Source organism: Mauremys mutica, chromosome 7 (genome assembly GCF_020497125.1).
Source record: "Mauremys mutica isolate MM-2020 ecotype Southern chromosome 7, ASM2049712v1, whole genome shotgun sequence".
Taxonomy (NCBI): domain Eukaryota; kingdom Metazoa; phylum Chordata; order Testudines; family Geoemydidae; genus Mauremys; species Mauremys mutica.
Window position 1 is genome coordinate 25,155,703 of NC_059078.1, and position 20,045 is coordinate 25,175,747.

The 20,045-nt window shown below is 39.9% G+C and overlaps 1 protein-coding gene and 1 long non-coding RNA gene across 4 annotated transcripts in view; one reads left to right on the plus strand and one right to left on the minus strand.

The window, feature by feature from the left end:
* ARHGEF3 (Rho guanine nucleotide exchange factor 3) overlaps positions 1-20,045 on the plus strand; it is a 267,306-nt gene that overhangs the window by 201,158 nt on the left and 46,103 nt on the right. The window contains exon 1 of one of the 2 annotated variants that reach the window (XM_045024311.1): positions 3,272-3,527. The exons of the other annotated variant lie outside the window; for it this stretch is intronic. Within the exon in view, the coding sequence (XP_044880246.1) occupies positions 3,432-3,527 (96 nt within the window). The 5' untranslated portion in view covers positions 3,272-3,431. Of the gene's footprint in view, positions 1-3,271; positions 3,528-20,045 lie in introns of those variants that run through there. 2 annotated transcript variants of the gene reach the window in all.
* LOC123374387 overlaps positions 1-20,045 on the minus strand; it is a 74,589-nt gene that overhangs the window by 3,976 nt on the left and 50,568 nt on the right. For both annotated transcript variants that reach the window (XR_006581085.1, XR_006581086.1), the window contains 3 exons: positions 13,513-13,683; positions 11,691-11,833; positions 11,016-11,138 (listed from right to left, as the gene is read on the minus strand). This is a non-coding gene — a long non-coding RNA (uncharacterized LOC123374387). The remainder of the gene's footprint in view (positions 1-11,015; positions 11,139-11,690; positions 11,834-13,512; positions 13,684-20,045) is intronic.

The following is a 20,045-nucleotide window of genomic DNA, read 5'->3' on the forward strand; positions in this document are numbered from 1 at the left end:
GCAAGCCTTGAGCTTTTTTTCCCTTGTTGGTTCACCAGAACCCAAGTTAATTAACCTTCAGGGGATAATGGGATGCTCTTCTGTTTACTTGGGCTGTTGCCTAAGGAGATTTGTGTTTAAAGGAATTAGGTACAGTATTGTAGTGACATTATGGCAGGTTTCCGTTGATTTGAAGTGTTTACAATGTTGCCTGGCTACTGGAAATGGCATTCTTATTGGCTTACATTGTTTTAATTGATGTGGATATGTCCAGTGCCCCTAGACAATGGGCACATGCTGTTAAAAATACAAATGTAAGTACGGTACATTCTTTGGGCTTGAAAAGATTAAACAAGTGGGTGAGCTAGATATTAAAAATGCATACCTTTCCTAGATCAAACAAGAGTAGACTGAGGAACATACAAACACTTTGTGTCCCCATTCTTTTTGGAAGAGAAGCAACGATCCCATAAATTGGGCTTGTAATTGACCATTTAGTAATAGCTTATATAATGTATGTAGGAACACACAGAAAACTGAAATAGTCTGACTGGCTACTAGGTCAGTAATATCCACAAAGTTTTCTAAGCCTTTGCTGTACATATTCTTTCTCTCTTCCTAGGAATTGCTTGGAAATTGTAGCATCATGATGTTGACTTGGTAGATTAAGTTTATAAAATATTCATAGACTATGGGTCCAGATTTCAGTTTTTATATAGGAACTTTACTATGTCTGCCAGAATAGCCAAAGATCTGAGAGGTCTGAAAAATCCTCTTCTGGATCTTGACAGATAATTATCATCTATCCTTCCATGAAAAGGCTGCTCTGAAACACTGATAGGAGTCTCCCTTTCCTGTACCAGTAAGGGTACTGCATCCCTGCTGAAATGGTCTCTTCTTGTCTCTCAGGAGAGGCCATTTAAACTGCAGTGCACTAATCTGATCAGTAGAGGAAAAACAGAATCCTTGTACTGGCACATTTCCTGGAAATGTAAACCAGAGTTCATTATTTCAATCCCTGAACCAGTAGACTGTTTTCCTGTATGAAACACTGCTTATGTTGTGAAACATTTTATAGGATTAGAATGCTGATTTTTTTTTTAGGGCAACTCTTGAAAGGCACTTTGTCTTATTGATTTAAGTGAAGCTGATTGTTAGCACACAAGCCCATAAACAAACACATAGGCATTATTTAAAATCAAGGCCTCTAAGGCCTGACACCGGATAGCACAGCAGCTGCAGTACTCTCTGGATTTCTTCTTAGACTGGCATAAAACTACATATTTTGGGGTTTGATATACTTGATTTCTAAGGAACAAAGTGTTAACACTGTATCAACTGGTAGAAGATGTGTATATCACCTAAACATGTCACTGAGGTAAAAGGAAATTATTGAAAAGTAAAACAACACCATCAAAGCAGAAAAAATCATGACCTGTAGTTTAGGGAGCAAGTAACACATGGAATCTCTGCATAAACTATAATATTTTCATAGTGTTTCATATAAAAGCACTGCTGAGAACTTTACAACTTTGTCTTGTGCAGCTTAGAATTATTAATTATTTAGGTTATAATATACCAGATTATTTATACACCACCACATGCGTGTGTGACATTTCATGAAATCTTTTGAATAAACTAGACTAGCCCTCTGGTTTCTGCCTGATCTATGCATTGTAGTCTGCATTTAGTTCACATTATAGATCAAGTTTACTAGTAGTGTGTAACCTTATCTTACGCTGATCACTCTTTCCTTTTCCGTCCAACGTTACAGGTGCTTCTTTTTTAAATGAGTTAATGGCCGTCACTATATCCTAGTAGTCCTAATAGTCCCTAGTTGAGTACACCTCCACCCCAATATAACGCCACCCGATATAACATGAATTCAGATATAATGCGGTAAAGCAGCGCTCCGGGGGAGCGGGGCTGCGTGCTCCATCGGATCAAAACAAGTTCAATATAACGTGGTTTCACCTATAACGCGATAAGATTTTTTGGCTCCCGAGGACAGCGTTATATGGGTTAGAAGTGTACTAGTAATTAACAACTCCAAATTTCCATTGCTGGATGTGCATATGGTCCCTTAGCACAAGGCTAAATTTCTCAGGCTAACACTATGATCACACCCTCTCCATTTATTTTTTTTACTATTTATTTAAGCCCCACAGATGTACACAGAACTCGAAAGTGGGTAATATGTGCTGAGCAAATAAGAGTAACTCCCACAAAGAGCTTCCATTCTGAAGGCACAAATACCTGTTATCAAGCTTTGGAGAAAATAATTACAAAATTCTCATGTATCCCTATAACCGTCCTTGAAAACACAGTTTCTCTAATAAAGGTATCTCCTTATTGCATTCCTCCTCCCTGTCTGAAGCTGCTCTTAAGTGTTCTCTTCCTACTCACAGCTTCCTTTTCCTTGTCTCCTTTGTCAGACAGATCCCATACTCCTCTTGTAACAAGACGGCCCCTGCCACTTCCTCTCTCTTTTTAGGCAATTTTCACTACAAAGATCAAACGGAACCACTTGGCTGACTATACACTGAATCGTACTGTATAACAAATCAGGCAAAGGTACTTTTCCACTTCCCTAGTCTGCTACAATGGGCGGGGGGGGGGGGTCTCTGCGTCAACAATGAATGCAGAGCGTAATTAAAAAGAAAACAAACCTACTCCCTGCCAAATAGGAAAAAGCAACAAGGTGGACTAATAAAAACTGAAAAATATCACATGCTATAAGGCTATGTTGTGATACTTTTTAACCCCACTCGTTCTCCTAGACTGGAATTAGTGCCCTTACACACCACATAACATAAATTCATCTGACATAATCCATAGGAAATTAATAAAACCAGGATTTTATTTCGGACAATCAAACTCATTAATCATTATGGTCGCTTGCCATAAATCTTTGCATTTGATGGTTAATACTATACTGTCCAACAAAGTTGCAAGTTATCCTGCAAGGAACAAGCTGGGATACTGTCAAATTAAAATTCATATTTTTGTCATTTAATGTTGATGACGCATAGCCAGCGGTGAGTAAAGGTGTAGGAAAGAAGAAAAGTAATGTTCTGTTGAAAATAGCATAATTTTCTCTAAGTGTTTTCCACTGATAGCTAACTGTGTGAGTTTAAATAATTTGCTCCTTTCCACTGATTCAGCTGAATATTTCTCCCCCATCCCCTCCCCCATCCTGGGCTAGTGGGCGGGTTTTAGTTTAGTAATGAGCTGTGTTGCGTTACTCTTGACTGACATTGGGAGCTTGTCTTTTTCCTGCCTTATTCGAGACCAAGAGTTGCATAGGTTATGCTGTGCTATCAGAAGCCTAGTGCAGGGTCTTTCAATTATTGACCAGCTGGGCGCCGTGGAGGGGAGACTCAGCTTTATTTGAATTTTGCACTCAGATAGAATCAGCTGTGACATCCGAAACTGCTGCTCCTGCAGCCACAATGGTGGCCAAGGATTACCCTTTTTACTTCGCGGTCAAGAGGGCAAACTGCTCCTTGGAAGTACAGACGGTGACCAGCCCAGCTAAAGAGACGGAGGTGCAGTCTGCTACTATGTTTTCTCTTTTTCTGTCTTCTTTTCTCTGCAGCTTTTATCATCCGAACAGTCTGCATATGTTTGGATTAAACTAGATTACTCTTTGAATATAAATTGCCAAGTATAGCTGTTTATCTCATTTGTCTTGTGCATCCTGCACTGCTCTCTAGAATGTCCATTTTCAGTCTGGAGTGAGGCAAACCCTCTTTATTATCAGCAGTCTTTTGTATAATAAGATTAATCTCTGAAACTAACAGTTGAGAAATTTCCTTTCCTGATAGATGGCTTGTATATTCCAATGCCTAATGTCCCTTATTTTTACTTGCTAAACTTAGAATTGTAGCTGATTAGGTCTGGGGAGGAAATCAGGATAAGTGCATCTTTAATAGATTCCTGATTATAAGTAAATCAGAAAACTTAATCTGTTAACTCGGGTTAATATTAACTGTGTCTAATCTGACTCTCTAATCAATGAAAAATGAATGCTTCTAAAATTAGGGATATTTTTAATGTGGGATCAAGGAAAAATATTGACTAAATAGTTTGTTTGCTAAGTGTTGCAAAAGGTGTGAATTTAACACAGATAGTGTTCATTTAATACTCCAATATTTTCTACTCCAGAGTAATGTTTAGTCTTTGTATGCCTTTTTGGCAAAGAGAACAGTGACCCTAAGGATTAGGTCCAGCTGGAGGAAGGGGGAGAAAAACTTGTCCTTGGGACTCTTATCACTGAAAATATGTATTTTTCATTAGGCTTGTTTGCATTGTAATTTGAAGGTAGATTGCTAAATTGTACATGGTTAGTATGAATGCATCAAAGATGATTGCTTCCAATAATCAGTTGAACTGATCCAAACTGAAAGAAGTCCAGCCATGTCACCGTGTTTAAACAGTTTGTGTAGGCTAAGAGCCAATAAGAATGAACTTGTCAGCGTACTTTTATGTGTGTGTGAGTATTTGACATTATTACAGTTGAGATATTTAGGGGCCTTTTAGAAAATATACACATAATAGAATAATATTTGGTATTATGAGCAAATTAATCAAGTCAGGAAACTGTGAGTACAGGAAACCCTTGCTTGTTTATGTAGTGCTGTTTTAATTATTTGTGAACTATGAAATCTCATAATCCCCATTGTCACCCATATTGCAAAATGTTTTGTGTTAACTCAAAGCTCATTTACTAACTAGTACTAAGTAAATGTATCTTAATTTTTTATTTTATTATGGGAATGTGCAGTTTTGTATAAGGGAGAAAAATTGTCAAATTAAATATACATTTAAAATAAAAGTTGGAACCTGTTTTTTAACAGGTGGCATATAATCTTTACCATAGGCAAAACTATCAAATTTCAAAGAAAGTAAAATCTCAACTACTGTATATTCAAACAAAAGCCTAGAGCATAGGGATATATCTTTCAATAGACGTGACTAATTAAAGCTATTGCATTTCATAATCTTGATCCGGTCAATTGTCCTGGATTTATATTCTTCCATTTAACTTTTTTATATAAACAAGAAAATGCTCCTTATACTGCCAGTCTGAAAAATGCTGTTTGCTTCGATTACAGCAGACTTGCAGCATTGTGGGGAAAAAAATAAAGCAGCATTTGTTGGTCCTGTTGTTATACAATATTGAGAAAATCTGTCCCCTCTGCTCCCCCAGTCATAAAGATGGGTTTAAAAAACACCACCACCCACACACACTTTGGGGAAAGCATTTACAGGAATAGACACATGCAGCCCATTCCTTTAAAGTTTTTCAACATAGACAGAATTCTCTTGTTCACTAGCTCTGTGGTTAAGCTGTCTCTCATAGCATTTACAGTGAATCTAACCAAGGCTATTGGGCGCCTTCTACCATTATTTTGTATTACTGCATTAGCAAAGCAGCTAGCTGTAAAAGTGTGAATGCTTAGCCTTGAAAAGCTATTACTTGGTGTTAGTTGCTGACATGAAGCTTGTTTGTCACCCTACACTTGCATAAACTTTGCCTTCTGAACTAAAATCTGTGAAGTTAGAATAGGTTTTTTTTGATGGAGGTGTTTTTAAAGTCAGAATTCACATGTCCATGTAAACATTCCCCGCATCTGAATAACATTCTTTTAACACTTTTTGTGAACATGTAAAATACCAATAAGTGCTGTATGGCTCCGTGTGTGCATATATACGGTTTTGTGTATGTGTAAAATAAGTGTGTATTTTAGTGCAGTGAATATATTTCAAGTCTGTATGTAATATTTTACCTGTCACTCTAATTAGTCAAAAATGTACTTACTGTATGAACTGAAGTGTAAAGGATGCATATAAAATGCTTTTACTCTCTATGCTGTCTGCTCTAAAAATACTATCTCAAACTCATTTACAAACCCCTCCCTCAAGTGTTTAAAATTGTTTACTGTTCGGGTAAAACTATTTCTTCTTTTCATAAGTAATCATTAAGATGGTGAAACTTGTTCTTTGTGATACATAGCTTTTTACCTTGGAGTTGCAGTATACAGAGAAAATAGCTGCTTAATATTTGCATTTTCCGGAATAAACTTAGTTTTTCTTTTGTTGTCTTAGGTTAAGTAACTTGTCCACTATCATGTAGCAAGTCAGTGGCAAACAGAAGATGTAGGTGAAAAATAAAAATGTGGGGGTTCTGAGGACAGTTTGGAAATTTCCATCAAGTGGAGTTGCTACAGCTATTAAATCTATTGTAAAGCAAACAAAATGTTAGTATGACTAAGGAGTAGGATGGAGAATAATATAGAAAAATTATATACATTAATGGCAACCCCCACTTAGACTGACTAGACGAGAACACTACTTCATCTACAGAAAAAATTGGATTCAGAGATTGGCAACAAGAGCAACTAGAGAAATGGAAGAGCTTCTGCATGTAGAAAGACTGAAAGGATTGGTTTTTAATTTTAGAGAGGAGATATACAAAATGAGTAGTGTAGACAAGTTAGGTCAGGCACTTCTCAACACTTTCTCATAATACAAGAACAAAGGGACAGTCAATGGAACTGAAAAGCAGCTAGTTGAAAAAGTGTTTCCTTTGATTGGCTTTCAACACAATGCACAATTTGATTATGGAACTCACTGCTACAAGATATCACTAAGGCCAAGAGCTAAGCAGGATTTAAAAAAAGGTCAACATTTATATGGATAATGGGATCATCTATAACCACAAAGCAAGGAGTAAGAGCGTGAGAATGAGTTTTGGAAGGAATATCAACTGACACTTTTCAGGGAATAAACCAACCTTTATTTAATAGGAATTAGGAGGAAACTTTGCTGTTAGCAGATTATACTGTAACTGCCAACTGCAGGGTTTCTTGTGCCTTTCTCTTAATCATCAGTACTATTGACTCTGAGAAGTGATACTGGAGTAAATGGACCACTAGTCTGATCTGACATAACTACTATCCAACATTCTCTCTGTGTTTAGTCTGCTCCCACACAAGTTACGGAGTCTTCCCGTTCTCTGGCACAGACCAGCAAGATAACCGTGAACAAAACTGAAGTATTTTTATACCCCCAGCTGGCTTTTCTAGTCTTCTTCCTTTTCTCTAGTTTGCTACCTGCTCTTCAAGAAAATAAATTGAGAGCAATCTTTAAACCCTTTCCCCATCCTATCTGTAGAGCTGGAGTCCCATAGGGGCATAGGGAAAGAGGAGAGCATGCCAAGGAAGTAGTACTTTTCCTTTGTGCCCATGGGACCAGGATAGAAGGCATACAACAGTCTCTCCTGATTATAGATGTGGAAGGGAACATGAGGGGAATAACTAGACAAAAAAGGAGGGGGATAACAGATTAACAAAACCAGTCAAAACCTCAATGCCTTTCCAGCTATGAGTAAAACTAAAAACTTTAAACTAGGTAACAGAATAAGGGCTAAGGATCCAATAACAATTTAATAAATTTTAATATACTTTCATAATGTTGTAATACTATGTTATATGAGCGTACACGCATCAATGGAATGATCATTATGGGAGCTAAGGAAGACTCTAACTGGAAAGTATGGATATCACTGCTCTTTCTCTCCATATTCTGGAGATTGATCTTAAGCACAAGTAAGACAAGGGGCTGCATGGAGACCATATATTTCAGAGCTCACAGTAGACTCAATAATTAATATCACAGTTCCTGAGATTCTGATGCTACTGTGGGACTCACTCAAACAAACCAACACCTACTGGCCCCGTGTCTTAGTCTCCACCTTTCTGAAACAAAGAGAAAATACTTCCACTCTTCTGGCAGTTTAGAACTTGCATAAGCAGAAAACCAAAGTGGTTTTTTTTTTGTTTTTTTTTGCTTGCTTCTTGCAAATATGAATGCTATCTCTGCTGTGGATAAAGACATCATTCCCACTTTTATATCCAGACTATGGTACAATAGGCTTTATCTTCTATGTGTATGTTCATGCAGTTAGTCTCACTTTGGGATGCCATTGTGGATGCATGGCATGTCTGGAAGCAAAATACTTTCCGAGTGAGATGGTATTAGGTGTCCACATTATGTCAAGGCTTGCCCTTTGGTATCATGTCATTAATGAATGCTGCTGAATGTAAATCCTATTCACAGAATAGAGAAGAGAGTATCTCATGTCTGTATGTTAATTTCACTGAGACTGTGCCAGCTGAAATTGATCTTGCATGATCGCTGATTAGGATTTGAACAATGTTTTGGGGCACAATAGGAGGTAAAGGTGCTTCTCAAGAGGCACCATCTCTTTGTATGTAAATCACATCTTAACTTGGTTTTCATATACTGAAAACAAAAGCAGGGTTGTAATAAACAGAATTTAAAAGAAATCTAAATGATACCAGTGAGCTATTTATATTTTCCAGTTATAGAATATTAAGTTATGTCTGACCTTCTGAGAAGGAGGAAGAGGGGATAAGATCTGGGGCAAAGCTTTCTTGTCAGAAATTAATTTTACTGCTGATGTTTCTTTCAAGCCAGATTGACTTTAGATTCAAGTGACAACCAAAAACTTAAGGCCTGTAATTGTTGGCAGAATACATTAAGAGACTTAAACTGTAAGGATTCATAAGAAAAATCAGCACAAAGCAAATGTTTGGTTTTTCTTTCCTATTTAGAAACAGGGAAACTGCAATATCCTACAGATTTAAAATACTGTATTGCTTGTTACAGAATTTGGAGACTGTTGACAAAATGCTCCATCAGCTACCCAATCAGCATTTGCCTCTTTGTGACTGGAACTTGGCATTGGCCATATAGAGTGGTGTCGTTCAACAGCAGAATCTTTAAAAGTCATTTTATTTTATGAATAAATAGTGCAAAAGGGTCAAGAACAAGAATAAATGTTCCTGATTATTTTCCATGTAGTATAGTACACTGGCAGACCAGTTCAGTACAAGCTGAACTTTGTTAATCCATCTATTTGATAAACAGGCAAGTAATGCATTACAAGAGTCTGGTCTGGAAAAGATAAAAGACTGAACAATGTTTTTGGATCCCAACAAGGATAAACATGGTGCAGTGGTTTTTCAAATGATAACATAAAATCTTAATGTGGTGAGCAATGTGTTCAAAGGACAGCTCAGAATCAAAGACCACGCTTTCCCTTCATGGAAATCATTAACTGAGTGTATTTTTATCAGGAATTGAGGCATAGAGCCAAAAGGAAACTCGGTCAGAACTAACTCTGTTTTAGCTAAATGTAGTTGAAGACAACTAAATCAGTCATGCCATTGTCTGCAAGGCATTTTGTCAATATGGAATTAACCTACTTAGGATCTGTGGTCTTAAATAATAAACAAATCTACATGTTCTTCACATAGATGGGAAATCCAATATCATGCCTGTAAATGACTGAGCCCAGAGGCAGATGTTAAACTAAGTGTGCCCAATGTCAAGCACCACCAATTACCCTTGTAAAAAAGAGAGTAATTTGCCCAAAGAAGCATAATCTGCCTGTCAGAGAATAATATAATGCTATGGCAGGTGATGGCTGATGATGAGGTTTTTATTAACAGCAGTGCCAGAACAATATAGTTGTTCAGTATGAACAGTGTTATTTGAGGACATGTCTACATGGCAGTTTATCAAGAGTTTTGCAAGTAGATCTATAAGAGGACTTTGAGAGTGCAGCTAGCACATCCCAACAACTATAAAAGTTTGTTTTCAAAATACTTATGTAAATCTTTATTTCCTCCTCAATTTTTACTGTAGCGTCTTCATGGATATCCATTTGTAAAGCCACCAAAAAACAATATTAGATGTCCCCTCTGCATGCCTAATTTGGTATAGCAATGTGTTATCAAATTGAATAATAGAAATATAGGCTTGGAAGGGAATTCAGGAGGTTATATCATGCATCCCCAGCAGAGGCTGGTGCTGAATAATGGAGCACTAAGAACTTTAGTTGTTAGAATTACTAACCAGATATTGGGACTATATCCTAGCAGCAGGACTGATCTGTAAAAAATAATGTAATTGGCATAGCTGCATGATAGGATTTCTGTATGCATTTGGTTTAACCTTATAAAAGAACATAACTTACACACCAGTGATTTGGAAATTACTAGTGACTTTTTTCTGTGAGGATAGATTGGCAGGACCTTTGCAATTCCTGAGCACAATCAGGCCTCCATGAGTGGCTAGTCATGTGTGTATGGGCTCTTGAGGCCCATGACCTGCTGAGTATTTCCACAACCAGAGCTGCTAGGTGGAGGCTGTCCCCACCTGGGGAATCTGCAGACCCAGGTTTTAGACTTGCTGCTCCTTACGTCACCCCATATTTTCTCCCATTGGTGACCCTATCGTATTTCCAGGCAAGTCTTTTTTTTTTTTTTTTAGTTGCTTTTGTGGAAAGCCTCTATTAGATCAGGGGTGTGTAAATGGTTTGTCGGTTCCCAGGACTGTTCTCTGGGACGCTGAGGTTCTCAGTTCCCAAGTCCGACCAGCTGGGCTTAGAGGAAGGTCTCAGTGCTGCCTCTATACATAAAAACTTCAGTCTGGCCTCCTGGTCCTTTTTCATGCAGATCTGGAAGCTGTCCTCAACGTGAGCCTCTGCCAAGCACTTCAGGCAGCTACTGTGGAGGTTGCTCAGGGGCATAGCCTTGTTGCAGGAGGCACAGGGCTTGAAACCTGGTGACCGAGGCATGCCTCCACATGGGGTAATAGCCAAAACTCCGTTAACTAAGAGTTATACACAAACTACACTAAAATGACTATTTACAACTAACTAAACTATATACAATTATAGGAGAATGAAGATCACTGAGAAAACTTGCCGAAGCAAAGAGAACAGTTCCAGCAACTGTCATGGGCGGTAAGAAGGAACTGTGGGGGTACAGGGTCAGCTGGGCCCTTTACACCAGTGCTATGAGCGTGTGGAACCAGAGGAAACGTGAGCCGCCCTGATGGGTACCACTGAGGGAAAAAATTTCCGGCAACTGTGCTCAGGATATGCACATGCCTACAGTGGAATGCACATGTGCAATCACTCGAAGAACAACATAATTTACCTGCTTGATCATGGGGTCTTCATGGACCTGGACCTGGGTAGGTGTCAGAGTGGTTGCATTCAGCTTGGAAATGTGTTCTCTCTTCAGAAGCCCTTCACAGAAATGCAGTGTATTTTGAGTGACCTGTGCAAGCAGAATTTAATGGGGACAGTACTAATTAGCTGGCAAATTTGAAACTGTATGAGATATTGGTGATCTAGTTTATGGGATGATCTGCTGGTGTGGAGATGTTTGGTTGATAGCCAAACCACTTGGCCCAGGGGTGGCCAGCCTGTGGCTCCGGAGCCACATGTAGCTCTTCAGAAGTTAATATGCAGCTCCTTGTATAGGCACCGACTCTGGAAAGTTGGCGCCTGTAGCTCCAGCCCTGATGTGCCAGGGAGTGCTCACTGCTCAACCCCTGGCTCTGCCACAGACTCTGCCCCCACCCCTGAGCCTGCCACGGCCTCGCTCTTCCCCCTCCGAGCCTCCTGCATGCCACAAAACAGCTGATTGGGAAGTGTGGGGAGGGAGGGGGAGGCACTGATCGGCAGGGCTGCCGGTGGGCAGGAGGTGCTGGGAGTGGGGCATGGAGAGCTGATGAGGGCTGCTGACATAGTACTGTGGCTCTTTGGCAATGTACATTGGTAAATTCTGCCTCCTTCTCAGGCTCAGGTTGGCCACCCCTGTTCTGACCTGTCTTGAATTCCAGCCTCTTCTGTCTCTTGCGGTCCACATGTTGTTTGTAGGCCTCCTTTGCCTCCGCTAGGTGTTCCTTGAGTTCTTCCTGGATGTGATGGATTTGCTGGACCTGATCACAGGCCAATGGGTTTTGGGATCTGACCAGTAAAGGGTAAAAAGCAATGACATACTAACTTCAAAATGAATCGGGGTTGTTTTTTACTTAGCACCATTGGCCTTTGTGTTGCATCAACTTTCTTGACTCAACAGTTAAAACACATGAGATATGCCTGAAAATTACTAACAGTGTTCTAAAGAGAACAAAGGAAGATCCTTTGTCTTGGGGTCGTGGTAAGGAAGTCCATAAGTATTGAAATAAGCCTCAGGCTTTCTGCACAAATTGTGCTCAAATTATGAGACTTTCTGCAAAATGGTTCTTTTGAATATGCTTTTTAACCTTTTCCCACCACTTTTCTTTTGAAGACTTGAAATTCAGCAATTTAATTTTTAAAAAAATCCTTAAAATATGGGGATCCTTTTCATCATTGATTCTTAGCTTAATCTGCAGCTCTTCTATTCTTTCAACAAATGGTAAAAATTAAAAATTTGTTGTTGTGACAAGGAGCTGGGCAAAGGGTTGCAGATCCAGCCCTCTGTCACGCCCGCTCCTCGTTAAGAGAACAAATTAGAGCAGGCTGGAGGTAACCTGGCCCTAATTGGGGAGACAGAGACAGCTACTACTTACAGTAATTAGCCTGGAGCTGCATAAAAGCCTCTGGGGAAGGAAACCAGGGGAAAGCAGGAGAAAAGGAAAAAGGCAGGGAATGGAAGTAGGGCGGTAGCTCTCCTCTCCCTCCTGCCTGCAGATGGTGAAAGGTTACTTGTACGTGGTGAAATGGTGGTGGGAACAAGCCAGAGAATAAAGTGCACCAGTGGTTACAAAACCCAGGACCTCAGAGTGACTTTGTGTGCCTAGCAGGGGCAGAAGCTAAGGGGGCCCTGCCACACTGTGCTGCAGTTGTCCATAAAAATAACTTTTTATTGTTTATTGTGAAACCTTCAGCTTGCTTGGGACTGTACACTTACATACAGTGAGGACTTGATGTATTAAATAAAGCAAATTAAATGCTAGGGGCACCATCCTACACTCCTTGCAGACAAAACTCCCACTAAAGTCCTTTGAGTAGACTGAGCGACACCAGAGTGAATGGGGTGACTGAGGTTCAAGACAGAAGTACAGTCAGACAAGAAAGGGTAAAAGGTCAAGGACCAAAACCAGTTATGTAGTGCCAACATTTTAACAAGGGGCTCCCACAAAAATGTCCCCCTTACTTTGTGATAAATCTATACCCTAGGGGCTCGTGTGCTCACAAAGAAGGGTAAGGGACTGGTATTGGCTGTTTCATTTACACAAAAATGCTTTCTCAGCCACAAATGAGGACACCACATTGCTCGACCGTCCAACTCATAATAGGTATACTTTGTTAGAAATGTTTATACTTTGTTCCTAAACGCTTACTGCGTATATTGCATTGTTTAGCTTGTGAACTCTAAAACAGAAGGTGAGGACTGAGACTCTGTAATGAGGTTTGGGGGTATTCTCCCACTGGATATATTTTAAAAGTCTCAGGTACTAGGTATCATCTTGTGCATTGCAAAGGAAAAAAACCACATTTTTTAAATATTTATAACTTCCAAGCCCAGTGAGTCAGAATGTGAGCCACTCAGCGAAGGAAATCTCCTCCTACTTTGTTTGTACAGCACCTAGTACAATGGGACCCCTCTCCTGATTGGCATCCCTGTGTACTACCATAATACAATTAGTAATAATACTTACATTTTTGTCAGATCTAGCAGTTTGCAGAGGTTGGGGTTAAGTCCAGTGGAGACAGAGAAATCATTCTAACCTGCCATTCAATTTGGTAACAGAATTTTAATGTGGGTCACTTAGAATCTTCCATGGGCTAGCCTCCTTCAGTCTATCGCTGAACTGACCCTTTTGGGACACCTTAGAGGAGAGAAATGCTTGTTAGCATTTTGAAGACAGTTGACAGTATAACTGTGTCACCTATCAATACTGATGTAGCTTGGATATCCCTTGCATGCCATGGCATATGCTTTTATAATTTCTGAGGGGCAACATTTCCTATAGTGACCGGCAGCCCTTTTTGTTCTGTATAGGACCTTTTTTAACAGTGGAAGACGCCTATCTCTAAGTGTAGCTGCTGTGTAGGGCCTGAATGAATTCAGTGTAAAGTCATCTATTGACTTCAGTGGACTTTGGATCAGGCCCATAATGATCACTTTTGTGTATGCGATAGGCCCACTTTGAAAATATTTTAAGCAGAGGCAGTGTACTAGTGAATGTGCACAAATTTCAAGTGGCTAATTTATAAATAAAATGGAGTATATGTGCAGCATTGGACATGGCAGTGCTCATCTAGAATGAGAGTTAAACTGAAAGTCTTCCAACCAGCTTCTAAACTGTGCCACAGGCAAATTTTGACTATATGAAGGCTTTATAAAAACATTGAAATTGCTTACCATATTATGCAGTAAGAGTACTATATGTAGAAAAGAGCCTCAGTGATGTTACTATGCTGTTTTATTCTCAAAAACAAATATGCCCCTTTGGCCTTTTGTAATATAAATAGTTTAGCTCAGGAATAACCAGATTTTTTTTTCTTTCATCTTGTTACAAACACAATTCTTGTCTTCTCTGCAATCTTTTATTGGCTTTCTTTGAAGCTGTTACAAACAGCAGTACAAATTTTTAACAAAAGTAAGCTGTAGTTGTACTTTTTTCAAAAGCAAACCAAAATATTTGTTTAGTACTTAATGTAGCACAGTTGATCCTCAAGGCACTGGACAGATACAAATTCATCTGCACAACACTCCTGTGAGGTAAGAGAGTAGTACTATTATCATTGTCTTACAGATGGAGAAACCAAGGTTAAATGACATGCATCAGATCACAAGACAAGTAAATGGCAAAGCCAGAACTGGAACACAGGAATTCCTGGCTGCAACTCTCATTGATCAAGTTTGACACTGCTATGCCCCTCATTTAAACTTTGTTTTAATTGAAATTAGATGAAGTTTATTCGGGCATTATATATATATAAAAATAACTCTTTGTAAAGAGAGTGCACCACTTTCTTATGGGAGGGAGGTTGATGGGCAGAGCTTAGGCTCAGAGATGGTGGGTGGGTCAATCTGAGGCTCATTACTACGGAAAAGGGACTGAAATAGCTTTTGGAAAGACCTGTTGGCATGAGGGATGCTTGTTCTCTCCCCACCCAGTTACTGTCCTCCTTTTCCAGGGTCTTCTAGCTTCCTCTGCAAGTCCTTATACCTTCTGTCCTGTAACAATATTCTTAGACCCAGATATCCTGGTACTGGGACCAGATGTATTTGTATTCAGGATCTTTTATAACTGCTGCCTCCTTTAAGGATTCCAGATCCATGATTTTCAAGATGCTGATGGGGCAACAGCTCCTATAGGATGGGCCTAGTCCCTGGTGGTGAAGGAATGATGATGTTTCAACCCCTGCCCTGCCACTGATTTGTTTTCTTCTGCTAAAGCAGTTCCTCCACCTCTTTTACGCAGCTAAAGCTATCCTTCCTCTGTAGCTCCCCACACCATCCTTTATAACAGCGATTCTCAACAAGGAGTCTGGGGGCCCACGAGCAGGTACCATGAGTCCACCAAGCAGGGCCAGTGTTAGACTCACTGGGGCCCAGGGCAGAAAGCCGAAGCCCCGTCATGCGGGGCTGAAGCCCAGAGCCCCAAGCCCTGTCACCTGAGGCTGAAGCCGAAACCTGAGCAACTTATCTTTGCAGGCCTCCCCTGTGGTGTGGGGCACTGGGCCATTGCCCTGCTTGCTGCTCCCTAACACCGGCCCTGGATTTTATATGCAGAAAAACAGTAATTGTGGCAGGGCTGTGGAGTTTTTAATAACATATTGGGGAGAGCCTCAGAAAGAAAAACTTTGAGAACCCCTGCTGTGTAACACAGTACTCAAGTTCAACTGACTCTGGATTATTGCAGTTTACTGGTTCATTATATGTGAACACTGACACTAATAGGTAGCAGGTTTAAAACAAACAAGGAAATAATTCTTCACCGAATGCACAACCAACCTGTCAAACTCATTTCCATGGGTTGCTCTGAAAGTCAAAAGTATAACGAGGTTAAAAAAGAATTTAGATAAGTTCATGGAGGAAAGATCCATCAATAGCTATTAACGAAGATGGTCAGGGATGCAATCCCATGCTCCAGGTGTCCTTAAACCTCCAATTGCCAGAAGCTGGGACTGCACAACAGCGGATGGATCATTCCAAATTGTCCTGTTGTGTTGATTCCCTCTGAAGCATCTGGCCACTGTCAGTGACAGGATACTGTGCTAGATGAACTATTGGTCTGACCCAGTATGGCTATTTCTATCTTCTTATGAGAGGATAACAGACCTACTACTACCACAAGCTGGTAGGGGGGTTTCAAGTGGTGCTAACCAGTGGTTTTGTAGGAAAGAACCAGAGTTGCTTCTATCAGAGATACTCCATGGGTGCAGTTTAGCTGATAATCAAGGCATCTGTGTCCACGCATCATATGGATTAATTACATTGTGAGTTCAATCTCTCCTCTTCATTTCCCTCTCCTTTTCCTAGCAGTGCTTTCAGGTTGATATATTTCCTATGATTTGGGATGGATTTTTGTAGGCAATTAAGGATAGGTTCCTAATAGCTGTAACAGTATCTCAGGCTGCAGTATCTCAGGCTGCTCCCCCACCCCCTGCTTCCTACAGCTCTACAAGAGTTAACACTACTTAAATTTGGAACATTTCTAAGCTATCGGGAGGCAAAGGTAAATCTTCTGCAGCTAATAAAAATACCCCAAAAGTGGGCTCTCAAGGCTCAGGAAACCACTGAGAGTTGTATGCTTGATCCAAGGATTCCCATTGGTTACTGAGGGTACATCTACACTAGAAATGCTACAGAGGCACTGCTATAGTATAATGCTTGTGACAGGAGGGGTTCTTCTGTCGCTGTAATAAATGCACCTCTCTGAGAAGCAGGAACCTATGTTGATGAATTCTTCTGTCAACCTAGTGGTGTCTACACCAGGGCTTAGGTCAGTTTAACTACTGTATGTCTCTCGGGGGTGTAAATGTTTCACTCACCAGAGCAACTTAGCTATGTTGACCTAACTTTGTAGTGCAGATCAGCCCTGAGAATTGTATGGGTTAGAACATCCAATCAATCAATGCTTCTGCTGTTGTGCAGCTCATTTTCCAGTTCTGCTGTTGATCTCATGCCAGCTAACTCAAGCTAAGGAACTTGGGCCCTAGATAGGACCCTAGAGTTAGCTCATCTGCTCTTACTGATTGAAGAGTTAATTCTGTTTTCACAAGGAACAGCTACTTTTAAATTTCTAAACCAGCATCAACGCTGCCTAGGCATGACTTAATTTACTGTTAGGTGAAATATTTGCTGTACTGAGAGAGAACCTATTGTACCGTGTGAGTGTGTTTAATTTTGGTGAAGGTTAAGTATTTGTAATATCCTGTGGAACAGAACTTGAATGTGGTTTTCTACTGAACTCCAGAATGTTTATTAGAACTTTTTAATCGTGGGCCAATTTAACCAGTAGCCGACTAATCATAATTTTGGGCTTTCTGCCATGACAAATGTTGACATACTCTTAAAATGTTGACTAAAAACTAATAACGATTAAAGTAAATGAGTATGGAAACCTTGCCAGAAATACAGTGTCTGAAACAGATTGGTTCTGTTTTATTTTACTGGCAACACTTGTGGACTGTGTTTGAAACAAAGACACTGCACTGTTTCAGCTTTTAGAGACACTGTTAACCCTTTTGAGGCTAATTTGTTTTCCAGAATGAAACCCTTTACCAATAATGAATGCTGCACTGTCAAGGAGTTAATACTTTGAACACCTACTTTACTAGATTTACATAGATAAAGGGGGTAGGATAAAAAGGAAGGTAACTAGCGTATTTTTGATCGTGTGACAAGAAAAACACAACAAAAACTCATTTGGGTTTGTATAGAATTTTCTTTTTATTTCAAAGATAGACAGATCCAGAAGTATTCTGGACACTAACAGTGTCAATACTACTAATTCCACTTTCCCATGATATATTGACTAAGAAGCATAGTTAATGGATCCACGCCAATTTCATTTATTTTGTTTGCTAAGAGCTTCATTTGCAACCTTTTCTGATGAAGATTTGGGAAGATGTTTATATTTTAAAATGCTGAGTTTCTTTAGGTTTCTATTATCACTATTGCTTGGAGGCTGAATTGAAATTTTGTGAATTTATAAAGAACGTGCTAAATAATCAGACAAATTTATACAATGTGGTGGTGATAGTGTTGCACGTTGCCATAGACAAAGGTATAATGACTCCTCAGAGGATTGTTTGGGCTTGTTTTGTTAAATTCAACACCAGGCATGTAACACACAGTCCCCTTGTTGAAGTTGCTGATAAGGGGTGCAGGAAGTCGGGTGGAAAAACAATTGTGATCAGCTCATATACACTCAGACTTTAATTGTTAGAAGGTAAAAATTACTACATTGCCTAAAAGAGCACATCAAAATAAATTTCAGAATTAGGTAGCAAGTCAAATAGAGCCCTATTGTATGGCACCTGGTCGTATACTATATGGGTTTTCTAGCATATGTTATCCAAGCATATGTTATCCAGGTCATTGCTTCTGTCATTCTGCAGACAATATGCGTGGTGGAGCGGGGTTCTGCTAAGAAAACTTAAAACTGACCTTTACTAGAGTGCTTTACCCAACAGTGTGTGGAAATTAGGAGGTTGTGGGATGCCTGGTTTAATGAGACAGTATAGAAAACTAACCAGTATTATGCAATAGATTTAACTCAATTTGACCAGCAGGCGCTCACTTTGAACTTTGGGGAATTCCTGTTCTTTAAATAAACTAATAAGAGAGTCCCTTTGCATTGTGGTTGAGTTGAATGACAGCAAGGGCTCTTGGCCCCTGCTTCAGACTTTTCTACCCACATATCGTACTACTGCATGCTGTTTTGTTGAGTGAAGAGCAAACAATAATATCAGCTTAGAACTCAGTAAATTGCAAGAATGTAAGAGCTCTATTCTCCGAGGTGCCAAGCATCCTCAACTTTAATTGGCTTCAGTAGGGATTGAGTGCTCAGCACACCACAGAATAGGGTCCTAGATATTAAGGCTCGGGGTTTTTAAGCGGGGGCCTGTGTATAATATGATTATGCAGATTCAAAAATAGATGTATAACTTACTTTTTGGTTAAGATGCCGCATAATTTAAAAATTACCATTTTCTAGCTTATGATGCAGTGGAAGAAAGAGCAGAAAGGACTGAAACACTATTTGGGAGAAAACTGAGGCTACGTCTACACTACCCGCCGTATCGGCGGGTAGCGATCGATTTTTCAGGGATCGATATATCGCGTCTCATCTAGACGCGATATATCGATCCCCGAACGCGCTTATATCGATTCCGGAACTCCACCACCGCGAACGGCGGTGGCGGCGTCGATATGGAGAGCCCCGGAGATCGATCCCGCGCCGTGAGGACGGGTAAGTTATCGATATAAGATACTTCGACTTCAGCTACGTTATTCACGTAGCTGAAGTTGCGTCTCTTATATCGATTTTTCCCCTTAGTGTAGACCAGCCCTGACAGAAGGGCTGCATGAGAAGGTGGCTACCATCTGGGGCTGCTAGGCTCCACATGAGTGAATCTGCATGATAGATGCATTCCCCAGACACCAAAAAGCAGAATTCTGATCTTATGAGGTGTAAGCGCTCTCTATGGCTATTACTTCCCCTTCCTGTGCAGCAGTCTTAAAACTACCCTGGGTTTTAGTAAATCAAGGCTTATTTTTAGAGGGAGTGAGTCATATTAAAACAAAAGCTATGAGGTATAATACATAAGTACCATTGGGTACTTACAGTGAAGGAGCAAAGTTTTATATTTCTAGAGTACTCCTCTCTTCCAGCTTGTTTATTTCTTCCTCACAATATGATGTGGTATCTCAGAACCAAACTTAGCTGACTCCCTAGTATGAGCACACGCTATCCAGAATTTACTGACCGTGTCTAGATTAGACTAGTTTTCACCATGTCTTGAAGCAGCAGGGAGGTTACTCCGCAAATTGAAAGTCGCAATGAAGTTTATAGTCACAAAATGGCATTCTCAAACCATGGCATTCACAGTTTGACCCAGGCATAGTCCCAAACTGTCACATTTGTATGCAAAAAAACGTATTTTCTTGTTTTAAAGAAAGTTCAACGCAATAAGATTATCTACTTCAAATTCCTTCTTTAAACCTAATGCG